Raw genomic sequence first — 15941 nt, 5'->3', positions numbered from 1 at the left:
GCAATGACCTTGGCTAGTAGGTTTAGCGTCTTACAGACTCAAGCTCAAATCCTGGCTCCGCCTCCCACCCTCAGTCCTCCCTTTGTGACTTTATACAGGTTACTTAACCTATAAGGTTAGTCTTGGTTTACTAATCCATGTAGTAAGATAATAGCCCATGGAGCTGTGAAGATGGCAAGAAATATATATAAAAGGCTTATCTAGCACCTAGCTTAACAGTGTGTGCAGAAGCAATGTATGCAGCAGTACAGTCATCTGCCTTGAAAGACAAGGGAACAAAAATTAAAGCTCATTATCTAGGAAATAATTGTTTCACTGTGAAGTACTGTTCTAGACTACAAGGGATTTAAGAACTTTCAGCTAGGGTCCTGGGCAAAAGCCAATACTAAAAATATTTGACATCTCAAACACTTTAATCAGTATTGAGCCAGTGGACAGCTAGCTACTTATATGATGCAATTTGTGAGATACCAAAAAGGCTCCTAACATTAAAAAAAATTTTTTTTTGGTCTACCACAATTTCTTAGTGTCTAAAACCCCATCACAAGATAGAGTATCCTGGCTTGATCTTTTGTCTTCTGTTCAAATTCCCAACTACCCATGTTAATCCTTATCAAAGACTTAGATGTTCCTCTGAGCATATTTACCAGCCCTCTTACTGAGATTAGATTCAGAAAAAGGTGAATGAAAGGCAAACAAGAGGTTCTAAGAGTATGAAGCAAAAAGACCCAGCCAAAGGAAAGGGCAGGGAAAGCGGAGAAGCCACGTGCACTGTTCTTCATTACACCAGATGTCGCCCCTCCTGTGTCCTGTGCTCCCTGTCCACAGTGGAAAGCAGAGACAAGCAGAGAGGCAGTGGGAGGAAACAGGAACTAGGTCTCCTCTGTCCTAAATACCATTAATTAACAAGGTTATCAGATGTGCGGAGAGCCAGTGGCAGGTGCAGGAAGTAAGGGCTGAGGGACTGTGCAAGCACTCATGCCCCATGACTGGGAGCATCTGAGGGGGGCCACCGTGGGTGAACACAGGACTGGGTGGCAGACTTGTGATCAAGCAGACCAGTTTGATAGGAATGGCTATAGACTGTTAATTGAAAAGTTCTACGTAGCTGTGGTCTCAAAAAAAAAAATCTAAAAAAAAAAAAACGCTACTTATAGTGTTTTGGCTTTGCAAGATAAAAAGAATTCTTAAGACGGGAATGTACAAAAATGTGAATGTACTTAAGGCCATTGAATTCTACCCTAAAAACAGTTAAGATGATCCATTTTCTGCTTATGTATCTTTTACCACAATATCTGAAAAATCTTAACATCTAGGGGCTTAGGAGGAAAGCAGGTTGGGAACTCACACTCTTTGGTAGGGCTGAAAAAATAGACGGTTCATCAACACACTCTCACATGGCATTTAGAAACGTAAGTATGTTAAAATTTTGAGGACATTACTTTTCAGACTCAAGCCGTTCTTTCTTCTGCTTTAGATCTTCTTCTGTTATTCCTCCCAAGTGTTTATAGTTGCTCTCAGCAATTTCCAGGAGGTGTCTCAATTCTATGATTTTCTTATAAGCTCTCACTGCAAGACAGAGTTGAATGGGAATCTAGTTTAGACAGATTAATGGTGCATGTGTTCACAGAATGCTGGTCCTGGAGCATATTCTTCCTCGAGAGCCAGTGTCTGTGTGGCCTGGGGAAGGGGATAGAGGGAGGGTAGCATCTACACAGAAGGATAAATATCAGTAAAAGAATATTAGGGTGAGCAAGCAATGAAATACCTAAAGGGGATTTTTTTTCCTGCTATTAGAGATTACATCAGATGGGTATGACTATTAATACCATGAACAGAGAGGGGAGGGAGGAAGGAAGGCAGGCGGGCTGGCTATCAGTGTTTTAGGACTGGTGCAATATTACAGGACCACGCATAATTACTGTATGTCAGAAAGATAGAAAAACTGAAATATTCTTTTTTTTTTTTTTTTTTTTTTGTCTTTTGGTCTGTTGTTGTTGTTGCTATTTCTTGGGCCGCTCCCACGGCATATGGAGGTTCCCAGGCTAGGGGTTGAATCGGAGCTGTAGCCACCGGCCTACACCAGAGCCACAGCAACGCGGGATCCGAGCCGCGTCTGCAACCTACACCACAGCTCACGGCAACGCCGGATTGTTAACCCACTGAGCAAGGGCAGGGACCGAACCCGCAACCTCATGGTTCCTAGTCGGATTCGTTAACCACTGCGCCACGACGGGAACTCCTGAAATATTCTTGATTTATTTAAAATAAACCAGAACTAATCCAGCTCCCAAATTTGATCATCAGTCACTTGTAATATCCATGCAAGAGAATACTGAGAAGGAAGTGTGTTGAGAGCTCCTTTTAGCTATTCTCCAACTATCAAATTGATTTTTCTATGCTTTGTGGTACTAGTTCTCAACCTGGGGTGACTGTCTTCTCCAAGGACCACTGGCAACATCTGGAGACCTTTTTACTTGTCAAACCTCGGGATTTGGAGGGAAGTATGTGACTGGCACCTAGAGGCACAAGATGCTACTAACATCTGAAAATGCACAGGAGAAGCCCCCTCAACAAAGAAATATCTGGCCCCAATGTCCTCAGTGTACAAGTTGAAAAACTGCCTTATGGCCAGGTTCACAAATCACAGCCTCTTCTCCCTGATACTTAACACTCTGACTTATCCCTCAGTAGCTAAGAGCTGGAGGATCCAAATTGCATACATCAGAATCAACTGGGGTACTTTTTTTTTTTAGATTCAAGCCACAGTTGCGACCAATGCCACACCTGCTAGATCTTTAACCCACTGTGCCAGGCCCGCGAATGAACCTACATCCCAGTGCTACAGAGATGGCACCGATCCCACTGTGCCACAGCGGGAACTCCAACTAAAGGTTCCTTTTTTTTTAAAGGGCTGCACCTGGGATAAATGGAAGTTCCCAGGCTAGGGGGTGAATCAGAGCTACAACTGCAGCCTATGCCACAGGCATGGCAACTCCGGATCCAAGCCACAGTTGCAACCTTTGCTGCAGCTTGAGGTAAGGCCAGATTCTTTTTTTTTTTTCTATTGTAGGGCCACACCCACAGCATATGGAGGTTCCCAGGCTAGGGGTTGAATCAGAGCTACAGCTGCCGGCCTAGGCCACAGCCACAGCAAGGCCAGATCTGAGCTACATTTTCGGCCTACACCACAGCTCACGGCAACGCCGGATCCTTAACCCACTGAGCGTGGTCAAACCCACATCCTCATGGATCCTAGTCGGGTTCGTGAACCACTGAGCCACAAAGGGAACTCCAAATGCCAGATTCTTAACCCAATCAACAAGACTGGGGATCGAACCCACATCCTAATGGCCACTATGTCAAGTTCTTAACCTGCTGAGCACAGTAGAAACTCCGGGTTTTTTTTGTTTTTTTTTTTAAATGTGTATGTTTTAGACCCATATCAGTCCTACAGATTCTGGTATTGGTTGGTACTCAGTACAAGTTCCTCAGACAATTCTGACAGACAGGTCTGGGAACCATGGTAACTACTAGCAAGCAAGCAAGGCAGATTTTTTTTTTAATGTTACATGTTATGTTTATATAATTCTTAATATCTGAAGGCTATGTTTTGAAAGAGCTATTCTACGGGGTCATTGGAAGTAAGAGCTAGTATTAATTGGAATTAGCTCCACAGAGAGAGATCTTAACAAAGATAAACCTTTTCATCAAAAACAAGAGCCATCGTGTATTTGTGCAGTGCCCGTGATCTGCAGACACTACACTAAGTATTTTATACATTTTAACCCTCACAAGAGTCCTGTCAAGATAGAAGTGGCCACCTGAACAACACTGAGTGCCTTGTCCCTGAAGTGAACTGGATGCTGGATGTCATGTGATAGTAACATCCAGGAGTCAAACCTCAAGTGGTTATGGATCATGTGATGACGCTACATGTAATTCACTAAAGAATGCTCTGAATTGAGGCTCAGTTCCAGGAGTCTGGGATGACAAGGAATCCAACTAATCCCCTGGAGGTGCTCTGGCAAAACTTAGAGTTCCAAGGAGATTGTCCAGTCCTTTGTATTTTGCCTTGGAATAAAATTCAATAGGGACAAGGAGTTCCCATTATGGCTCAGTGGTTAATGAATCCAACTAGGAACCATGAGGTTGCAGGTTCGATCCCTGGCCTCGCTCAGTGGGTTAAGAATCCGGCATTGCTGTGAGCTGTGGTGTAAGTTGCAGACATGGCTCAGATCTGGTGTTGGTATGGCTGTGGCGTAGGCCAGTGGCCACAGCTCCAATTAGACCCCTAGCCTGGGAACCACCATATGCCACTGGTGCAGCCCTAGAAAAGACAGAAAGACCCCCCCAAAAAAATTTAAATAGGGACAAGAAAACAGCACATGCCGCATGGAAAAGAATGAAATTAGAACACTCCCTAACACCATACACAAAAATAAACTCCAAATGGATTCAAGACCTAGATAAAAGACCAGACACTATCAAACTCCTAGAGGAAAACATAGGCCAAACACTCTCTGACATACACGACAGCAACATCTTCTCAGATCCACTTATCAGAGTATTGACAATAAAAACAAAAATAAACAAATGGGACCTACTCAAACTTCAAAGTTTCTGCACAGCAAAGGAAACCCTAAACAATACGAAAAGACAACCCACAGAATGGGAGAAAATCTTTGCAAGTGAATCGACTGACAAGAGATTAATCTCCAAAATTTATAAACACCTTCTGCAGCTCCATATCAAAAAAAAAAAAGCCTATCAAAAAATGAGCAGAAGATCTAAACAGGCAGTTCTCCAAAGAAGACATACAGATGTCCAAGAAACACATGAAAAGATGTTCAACATCACTCATTATTAGAGAGATGCAAATCAAAACCACTCTGAGGTACCACCTCACACCAGCCAGAATGGCCATCATCCAAAAGTCTACAAACAAGAAGTGCTGGAGAGGGTGTGGAGAAAAAGGAACACTAGTACACTGTTGGTGGGATTGTAAATTGGTGCAACCATGGTGGAAAGCAGTATGGAGATTCCTCAGAAAACTAAACATAGAATTACCATTTGATCCAGCAATCCCACTCCTGGGCATCTATCCAGAGAAAACCATGACTCACAAAGACACATGTACTCAGATGTTCATTGCAGCACTATTTACAATAGCCAAAACATGGAAACAACCTAAATGTCCATCGACAGAGGAGTGGATCAAGATGTGGTACATTTACACAATGGAATATTACTCAGCCATTAAAAAGAACGAAATATCAGCATTTTTGCAACATGGATGGACCTAGACATTATCATGCTAAGTGAAGTCAGCCATACAATGAGACACCAACATCCAATGCTTTCACTGACATGTGGAATCTGAAAAAAGGACAGACTGAACTTCTTTGCAGAACGGATGCTGACTCACAGACATTGAAAAACTTTTGTCTCCAGAGGAGACAGTTTGGGGGGTGGGGGGATGTACTCAGGCTGTGGGATGGAAATCCTGTGAAATCAGATTGTTATGATCATTATACAACTACAGATGCGATAAATTCATTTGAGTAATAAAAAATTAAAAAAAAAAAAAAAGAAAATAGCACATGACTCCATATCTAGTACCTTCACTAGCTGCAAGCACCCCCAGCTGGGCACCACTGAGAGTCTTACTCTATGGCATGGGTATAAGAATACATTTGTGTCAAACACACCACAGTAAGAAACTGTCCTTACTTCCTGGTCTTTCCTGAAAAATCCTTTAAAAATTCGGAATTCCCGTCATGGCTCAGCAGTTAATGAGCCCAACTAGCATCCATGAAGACTCAGGTTCAATCCCCAGCTTCGATCAGTGGGTTAAGGATCCAGTGTTACTGTGAACCGTGGTGTAGGTCGTAGACACAGCTTGGATCCCACGTTGCTGTGGCTCTGGTGTAGGCAGGCAGCTACAGCTCCGACTGGACCCCTAGCATAGGAACCTCCATATGCCGCAGGTGCGGCCCTAGAAAGACAAAAGGACAAAAAAATTCTGTGATTCACCAACAATGATCACTTGAAAAATCTCTCCTACTTAACTTCAGAAGACACTGAAATTCTACAAATCAACTTCATTTTCTGATCTATGAAATCCTTGCTAATTCTCAGTACAACCAACACAAAGAAATCTAAGCACAAACAAAATAAAAAATAAATTGGATTTCATCAAAATGTAAAACTTTTGGGAATTCTCTTGTGGCACAGTGGTTTAAGGATCTGGTGGTGTCACTGCAGCAGCTCAGGCTGCTGCTGTGGTGCAGGTTCAATCCCTGACCCAAGAATTTATGCATGCCGCGGGAGTGGCCAAAAGCAAAAAGTTAAAAGATAACCTAGAGAATAGGAGAAGATACCTGCAAATCATACACATGATAAGGGACTAACACCAGGAAGTACTCTTACAACTCAATAGTAAGAAGAGAAATAACATAGCTGAAAAATAGGCAAAGGATTTGAATGGACATTTCTCCAAAAAAGATATATAAGTGATCAATGAACATATGAAAAGATACTCAACATCATTAATCATTATGGAAACACCAATCAAATCCACCAAATACCACTACACACTCACTAAAACAGCTAAAATCAATAAGACAAATGCTATCAAGTATTGGCAAGGATGTGGAGAAACTGCAAGCCTCTTGCACTGTTGGTGGGAATGTATAATAAAATGGTGCAGTCATTGGAGTTCCCATCATGGCTCAGTGGTTGATGAATCCAACTAGGAACCATGACGCTGCAAGTTCGATCCCTGGCCTTACTCAGTGGGTTAAGGATCTGACGTTGCCGTGAGCTGTGGTGTAGGTCACAGATGCAGCTCAGATCCCGAGTTGCTGTGGCTGTGGCTAGACCGGTGGCTACAACTCTGATTAGACCCCTAGCCTGGGAACCTCGATATGCTACAGGAGCGGCCCAAAAAATGGCAAAAAGACAAAGAATAAAATTAATTAATTAATTAATTTAATTAAATGGTGCAGTCACTCTGAAGAACAGTTTGGAAGCTCCTCGAAATGTTAGACATAGATTTACCAGGTAATGCAATAATTCCAACTCTTAGGTATACATCCAAGAGAAATGATAACATATGTTCACACAAAAACATGTATATGAATGTTCATAGCAGCAGCATTCTTAATAGACAAGATGTGAAACAACTCAAATGTCCAACAACAGATGAATGGATATATAAAATATAGCATATCTGCACAAGAATATAACTTGGCAATAAAAAGGAATAAAGTATGAAGTAATGATCCATGTTACAATGTGCATATGAATCTTGAAACATCACTGTGCTAAGGGAAAGAAGCCAACCACAAAAGACCACATATGGTATCATTTCATTCGTATGAAATACCCAGAGAAGGCAAACTTAGATAGTAGATTAACAGGATCTAATTGGAGGAGTCTGGGGGACTGGAGAGGAGGGTAGGGTAATAGGGGTTGACTATTAATGGGAGGTTTCTTTTTGGGGTGATAGAAATGTTACAAAATTTATTGTAATAATGGTTGCACAAAACTGAATATACTAAAACTGTTCATTGTGCACCTCAAGTGAGTTAACTGAATCATACATCAATTATATTTCAATAAAGCTATTTAAAATGAGGCTGTTGGAGTTCCCATTGTGGCTCAGTGGCTTAAGGATCCCGTGTTGCTGTGGCTATGGTGCAAGTTGGCAGCTGCAGCGCTGATTTGACCTCTAGCCTAGGAACTTCCAGGATCTAAAGAACAAAAATACAATAAGGCTATCAAGAAATTCTGAAGGGATCACTGACTCTGAGCTCACTGTAGTGACCTAGGTGGGCTGCCTGTTGGGAGCCCCTGACATGAGCAGCTTCTGGTTGCATTCACCAAGGAAGAGGCTTCCACCATTCCCTGGAGAGTGAGGTTCTGGCTGACAGGGCTCTGGGAGCTCTTCGCCTAACCCCCAGACCACACTCCCCCAGTATCCACAGCAGGAGTTTCCAGGCCAAGGATTGAACCCACACCACAGCAGTGGCAATACCAGATCCCTGACCCACTGCACTGCAAGGGAAGTCCAAAAAAAATTTTTTTTAATTTAGACATGAATTAGAAGTTCCCTTAGAGAATGTAGTTTTGGAACAACTGTCAGAATTCTTCCTGCCAAAATAATGAAAATACTTTCTAGAACCTCACACCAGCCAGAACCACCACCATCAAGAAGTTTATAAACAATAAATGCTGGAGAGGGTATGGAAAAAAGGGAACCCTCCTACACTGGTGGTGGGAATGTAAGCTGGTGCAATCACTATAGTGAACAGCATGGCAGTTCCTTAAAAAACTAAATATAGAACTACCATATGATCCAGCAATCCCATTCCTGGGTATATACCTGGAGAAAAACCATAAGAAAGCATACATGCACCCAATGTTCACTGCAATACTATTTACAATAGCCAAGACATGGAAGCAACCTAAACGTCCATAGAGGACTGGATAAAGAAGATATGGTACATATACACAATGGAATATTACTCAGCCATAAAAAGAGCAAAATAATGCTATTTGCAGCAACATGGATGGATCTAGAAATTATCATACTAAGTGAAATAAGTCAAAGACAAATATCATATGAGATCACTAAAATGTGGAATCTAATAAAAAATGATACAAAAAACTTACCAAATACAAACAGACTCAAAGATTTAGAAATCAAGCTAACGGCTATCAAAGGGGAAATGTGGAGCAGGAAAAATAAATTAAGATGCTGGGATTAACATATACACACTGCTGTGTATAAAATAGATAGGTAACATAGACCTACTGTTCGGCTCAGGGGAAAATGACTCAACGCTCTGTAATAACCTACATGGGAATAGAATCTGAAAAAGAACGGATATATGTATACGTACAACTGAATCACTTTGCTGTACACCTGAAATTAACACAACATTGTAAGTCCAACTATATTCCAATAAAATTTTTAAAAAATAAATAAATTTTTAAATTTTTAAATAAAATACTTACCAGAGATCAAGAGGAAGGGAGTTGACATTTACTAAGCCTCTACTCTGGGCTAAGCCTTCCTATTCTCTAGTGCATTAATTTAACCTTTATAATAACTCTGTGGAGGTGACACTACATTAATATTTTTCCTTTTTTTTTTTTGGCCGTGCCCATGGCATGTGCAAGTTCCTGGGCCAGGAATCAAACCTGTACCACAGCAGTGACCAAGCCAGATCCTTAACCAGTAGGCTACCAGGGAACCCTCTAATATTCTTTTTTTTTTTCGTCTTTCGTCTTTTTAGGGCCACACCCATGGCATATGGAGGTTCCCAGGCTAGGGGTCTAATCGGAACTGTAGCTGCCTACACCACAGCTCACGGCAACACCAGAGCCTTAACCCACTGAGTGAGGCCAGGGATCGAACCCGCAACCTCATGGTTCCTAGTCAGATTCATTTCTGCTTCACCATGGCAGGAACTCCTATTCTCATTTTTATAGATAAGGAAACCAAGGCTCAGAGAGTAACACAGTAAGAAAGAAGTAAAGCTCTGATAAGTAATCCAGTACCCAAACTCTGCTTACTTTACTACAGCTGCCTCTGTTTTCAGTAGTCTCTGTTCAAACAGATCCTTCTCACCTTTTTTCTATGAAAGGGGGCCAATGAAACAGTTCGCATCCACTCATGTGAACTGTGGCTCTCTGAGAGTTATCATGAGAAGTGAAATTAGGGTACTGTAGCATGAAAACATCCCTTTCCTATTTGAAGAACAGAAACCAGGTCTCACATTTTGTTTCATTTTGTTTTATTCTGTTTTTTGTCTTTTTAGGGCCACATTTGTGGCATGTGCAAGTTCCTAGGCTAGGGGTCAAATCAGAGCTGCAGCTTACAGCCTACACCTCAGCCACAACCATGCCAGATGGAAGCAACATCTATGACCTACACCACAGCTCAAAGGAATGCAAGCTCCTTAATCCACTGAGCAAGGCCAGGGATGGAACCCCATCCTCATGGATCCTAGCCAACTTCATTACCACTGAGCCATGACAGGAAACTCCTTATATTCTTTACATGTTCAATAATCCCTAGTACAAAAAATTGTACTAGTTCTGGCTCCCCAAAAAATATTATTTTATTTTTGCAGACAGTAGTTGTTTTTAGAGTAATTCCCAAATTTGTGGTAAAAATGGTTGTGGAATGGGGGGGGGGGTGTTGTGCCCACAGCATGCAGAAGTTCCCAGGCCAGGGATGGAACCCATACCACAGCAGTGACACAAGTCACAGGCAGTGACAATGCTGAGTCCTTAACTGATAAGCCAGTAGGGAACTCCCTGGCTCCGGTATTTTTTTTAAAGGACAAATCATGAAACAGTTGGCGCACTTACCTCTGGCATCTGTTTTATCCGACTCACTGAGTCCTAAATCATCCTTGGCATCAGTGCTTCCCTCAACACCATGTCTTATAAAAAACTTAATATCATTTTCATCAATTTCATTATCATCTACCTCATATTTCTGTAGTCCTTCCAATAGTTTTACTGCAGCTAAATGGGCAAACCTGTAGAAAAGAATTACTAATTAACAAGATGCACAACATTTTTCAAGTTGAAATTTCAGTTTTCATTTAATTTAGGGAATTACACTCTACATTAGGCCACCAACTCACTCACCAGTAAAAAAGCAAAACTGTACCTGATGGTCAGTGACAATTTGACCCATATCCAGCTATGTGGAAAATTCAGTCACTGGAAACTAAAGACAAGCAGTCGTATTACAGATTGACTCCATAATTTTTACTGGCAAAAATCCAACTGGAAGAGGTGAACCAACATCAAACGCATATTTGGTGTGCCCCCAAACAGCTGCTCAACTGAGTAGAAAGTACAAAACCACCCTACCTGATTACCTGTATTTACTACCTTTTCCTGAAGGCCTAATTTATTTTTTCTTCTTCTTTGTTCACACCCTCAGCATATGGAGTTCCTGGGCCAGGGATCAAATCTAAGCCACAGCTATGACCTAAGTCACAGCTGCAGCAACACCAGATCCTTAACCCACTGTGTCACAGAGGGAACTCCCAGGCCAAATTTAGTTTGTAGAATTAATTCTGGTTCCAGTTTTAGGGCAAACTACAGCTTTATCCCCCTTAATCATCATCCTTCTACAACCCTCGAAGTACTCAGCATGGCTTTCAAATTTAATGGAAAAATAATGTGCTTCCTATCCACATTTTCTATTTTATCTTTCCCACATCTCATGAAGCTTCTAGTAATTTACCCTTGGTTTTCAAGTTGTTATGATTATATATATATGTAATCTGCATGTTTTCCCCACAGTTTTGCTAACCAAAATGTTTAATACTCTGTCTTAGTAAATGAGCATTACTAAACACAAAAGTCTCAAATCCTATTTTTCTCACTTATATAACCACATGCACACATATATTCTTACCTTTCACCAAGTACTGGCAACTCACTAACTATAATAATTATCATAGGAAGTTGTAAGATTAATAGAATTCATTATCTCTATTACTAGGTTGTAACTCAACCTCTATTATTTACTGAGTACTTGCTTTACACCAGATTCAAGTTTCTTCTATAACAGTATACTCACACTCAGCATTTTGGTGCATAAATGAAATGTGGACCAGAAATTATGAGTAACTTCAAATACACTCACAGACCTAAATTACCCCTATGATACTGATAGGACAGCCTTTTCAACAAATGGTGCTAGAACAATTAGATATCCATATAAAAAAAAAAAAAACCTTGGATGCATAACTTATAATACAATATACAAAAATTAACTCAAAAGGGACAATAACCTTAATGTAAAACCTATGTAACAGCGAAAAGAAAACGTAAGAGAAAATCTTTGTGGCTTTGTGTCAAAGATTTCTTAGCTATAATACCAAAAGCATAACTCATTAAACAGCAAGTTGATAAAAATTCTTGCTCTCCAAAGACAATGTTATGAAGTTCCCATCATGGCTCAGTGGTTAACAAACCCGACTAGTATCCATGAGGACGTGGGTTCAATCCCTGGCCTCGCTCAGTGGGTTAAGGATCTGGTGTTGCTGTAGCTGTGGTGTAGGCCAGCAGCTACAGCTCTGATTAGACCCTAGCCTGGGAACCTCCACAAGCCTCGGGTGCAGCCCTAAATAGACAAAAGACCAAAAAAAAAAAAAAAAAGACATTGTTAAGAGAATGAAAAAATAAGCCACAACTGGGAGTAATTCTTTTGCAAAACAAAAATCTGAGAAAGAACTAGTATCCAGAATATAGAAAGAGCTCTTAAAACTCAACTATAAGAAAGCCGCCCAATTTTTAAGAGTGGACTAAAGATCTGAACAGTCAATTCACCAAGGGAAAATATACAAATGGCAAATATGTACATGAAAAGCTTCCCAGAATCATTTCTCATTAGGAAAAAGCAAATTTAAAAAAAATTTTTTTTTTCTCTTTTAGGAACTTTGGCATATACGCAAGTTCCCAGGCTAGGAGTCAAATGGGATCTGATTGCTGGCCTATGCCACAACTGCAGTAACATGGGATCTGAACTACATCTGCAACCTACACCATAGCTCATGGCAACACCAGATCCTTAATCCACTAAGCAAGGTCAGGGACCAAACCATATCCTCATGATACCCGTTGAGCCACAATGGGAATTCCCAGGAAAAAGCAAATTAAAACCACAGTGAGATACCACTACACACCTACTGAAATTATGAAAATCAAAAAAGCCTGACAATATCAAATGCTGTTGAGATAAAAAGCCACAGGGGCATTCCCGCTGTGGCTCAGCAGTAATGAACCCTACTAGTATCCATGAGGACAAGGGTTTGATCCCTGGCCTTGCCCAGTGGGTCGGGGATCCAGTGTTGCTGTGAGCTGTGGTATAGGTCACAGACACAGCTCGGATCCCACACTGCTGGGGCTGTGGTATAGGTGGGCAGTTACAGATCCAATTCCACCCCTACCCTAGGAACTTCCATATGTCACTGGTGCAGCCCTAAAAAAGACAAAAACAAAAAAACACAGAAACTCTCATCCATTGCTGGTGAAGATGCAAACCGATGCAGTTGCTCTGGAAGGCACTTTTGGCAGTTTTTTATCAACACACCCTTAGTATCTGACTGAGTAATCCAACTCCTAAGTATTACCCGTGTGAACGTAAAACTTAAGTTCACACAAAAATCTGTGTTGTGAATGTTTATAGCAGCTTTATTCCTAAGCCCAAAAACAGATACAATCAAGGTGTACTTCAACAGGTTAGTGGATAATCAAACTGTGGAATACTATGGAATTCGACATCCAATGGAATACTATTCAGCAATAAGAAAGAAAGAAACCACTAACACAGAATTATGCTGAGTAAAAAAAAGCCAGATACATAAGAATACTACTTACGGAGTTCTCATCATGGCTCAGTGGTTAACGAATCAGACTAAGAACCATGAGGTTGTGGGTTCGATCCCTGGCCTTCCTCAGTGGGTTACGGATCTGGTGTTGCCGTGAGCTGTGGCGTAGGTTGCAGATGTGGCTCGGATCCCGCGTTGCTGTGGCTGTGGTGTAGGCTGGCAGCTACAGCTCCGATTCGATCCCTAGCCTGGGAACCTCCATATGCCACGGGAGCAGCCCAAGAAATGGCAAAAAGACAAAAAAAAAAAAAAACCAAAAAAAAAAAAAAACAAACTACTTATGATTCCATTTATATAAAATTCTGGCAAATGCAAACTAATCTACAGTGACAGAAAGCAGATTAGTATAGTGTTTGCTTGGGGAAGAGAGAGAAATTACAAGGAGAATTGGGGGTGATTGTTCGCTATCTTGATTGTGGTGATGATTTCACAGGTGTATACATATATCAGAATCCATTGGTTTGTCCTGTTCAAATATGCATACTTTATTGTATGCTAACCATATCCTGATAAAGATCTTTTTAAAAATACAAATAATGGTTAACGAATCTGACTAGGAACCATGAGTTTTCAGGTTCGATCCCTGGCCTCTCTCAGTGGGTTAAGGATCCAGCATTGCTGTGAGCTGTGGTGTAGGCTGCAGAGGCAGCTCGGATCCCACATTGCTGTGGCTCTGGGGTAGGCTGGTAGCTACAGCTCCGATTAGACCTCTAGCCTGGAAACCTCCATATGCCATAGGTGCGGCCCTAGAAAAGACAACAAAAAACACAAATAAGGTGGGCCTGAATTGATAATGATACTAGTATGTGGTAAAACAAAATCACATTCCAAGCTTCAGAAAGATACCACAGACAAAATTTTAAGGAACATGAACTCACAAAGAAAAAATAGCATGACAATGTAATGAGTAATTAGGCCATTGCATCCTATCAAGCCTCATAAGCAATTTTAATCCACACTCCTACTTTAGACTACAGCAGTTCTGAATCACGTGTGTTCCGCAGACACACGAGATGTTAACTTACAACTCTTCCTCCTTCAAGTGTCAGCATAAATGTTGCTTCCCCCAAAAAAAAATCAAAAAACTTTTCCCTGACTTCTACGTAAATTCTCCGCCCCCCCGCCCCGCCAAACTTTTCTTTATAACCCTTAACATCCTCTGTATTAATATTTCTTCCCCACAAATTTCAATGAGGAATACTTGGGTACTTTTCCTATGTTCTTCCTGTACCTTATGCATAACAAGGAATATGACATAATGATAATTATTAAAAGTTATATTTGCACATTTGTCTCTCCACAAGACTCTAAGTTTCTTGAAGGCAAGGATCATGTTTTTTTATCTTTATAATCCTAATGCTAAAAGCACTTGGAACATGGTAAGAATACAGGAAGTTGAACGAAAAACAACCAAATGAACAAATGAATGGACTAATTACTCCTTGAGGACCTGACATGAATGAGCTGGAGATGTTCAGTAATAGGTGTTATATTTAATTCAAATGTAAATATTAAAATTTGTTTCAAAATCCATGTGACTCTATAAATCAACTCAAAAAAATAGCAAAAAACAAAAAACACTACAATGAGGTATCACCTCACACCAGTTGGAAGGGCCATCATCAAAAAGTCTATAAATAAATTGGAGTTCCCATCGTGGCGCAGTGGTTCATGAATCCAACTAGGAGCCATGAGGTTGTGGGTTCGGTCCCTGGCCTTGCTCAATGAGTTAAGGGTCCAGCGTTGCCATGAGCTGTGGTGTAGGTCACAGACCCGGCTCGGATCCCACATTGCTGTGGCTCTGGCGTAGGCCCGTGGCTACAGCTCCGATTCGACCCCTAGCCTGGGAACCTCCATATGCCGCGGGAGCAGTCCAAAAAAAAAAAAAAAAAAGACAAAAAAGTCTATAAATAACAAATGCTGGAGAGGGTGTGGAGAAAAGGGAACCCTCCTACACTGTTGGTGGGAATGTAAATTGGTACAATCAGCACAGAAGTTCCTTAAAAAAACAAAAATAGAGTTACCATATGATCCTGCAATCCTGCTCCTGGGCATATATCCAGAGAAAACCGTAATTCGAAAAGATACATGCACCTCAGTATTCAATCCAGCACTATTTACAATGGCCAACACATGGACGCAACATAAACGTCCATCAACAGAGGACTGGATAAGGAAGATGTGATTTATACATATAAAAACGGAATACACACACACACATATAGTGGAATACTACTCAGCCATAAGAAGAATGAAATAATGCCATTTGCAGCAACATGGATGAACACAGATTTTGGTTTTTTTTGGCTTTTTGTCTTTTCTAGGGCCACACCCGCAGCATATGGAGGTTCCCAGGCTAAGGGTCTAATGGGAGCTGTAGCCTCTGCACAGCAATGCCAGATCCGAGCTGCGTTTGCAACCTACACCACAGCTCACGGCAATGCTGGATCCTTAACCCAGTGAGCCAGGCCAGGGATCGAACCTGCAACCCCATGGTTCCCAGTCGATTCG

General features: G+C 41.2%; 1 protein-coding gene across 20 annotated transcripts in view; it reads right to left on the bottom strand.

The window, feature by feature from the left end:
• Positions 1–15941, bottom strand: part of ANKRD42 (ankyrin repeat domain 42) — a 151127-nt gene that overhangs the window by 88243 nt on the left and 46943 nt on the right. For all 20 annotated transcript variants that reach the window (XR_014814806.1, XM_084975485.1, XM_021062580.2 and 17 more), the window contains 2 exons: positions 10387–10559; positions 1443–1569 (listed from right to left, as the gene is read on the bottom strand). Coding sequence is in view for 19 of the 20 variants with exons in the window: in XM_084975485.1 (XP_084831611.1) it covers positions 1443–1569; positions 10387–10559 (300 nt within the window). In the remaining variant the exon portion in view is untranslated. The remainder of the gene's footprint in view (positions 1–1442; positions 1570–10386; positions 10560–15941) is intronic.

The sequence above is a fragment of the Sus scrofa genome, chromosome 9 (assembly GCF_054392235.1).
Source record: "Sus scrofa isolate SSC_HxYL_T2T_F1_AM1 chromosome 9, Sscrofa_HxYL_maternal_Yorkshire_Landrace_v2.0, whole genome shotgun sequence".
In the NCBI taxonomy this organism is placed as follows: domain Eukaryota; kingdom Metazoa; phylum Chordata; class Mammalia; order Artiodactyla; family Suidae; genus Sus; species Sus scrofa.
The sequence above is the reverse complement of the archived record's forward strand: the minus strand, read 5'-3'. Positions and strand labels throughout refer to the sequence as shown.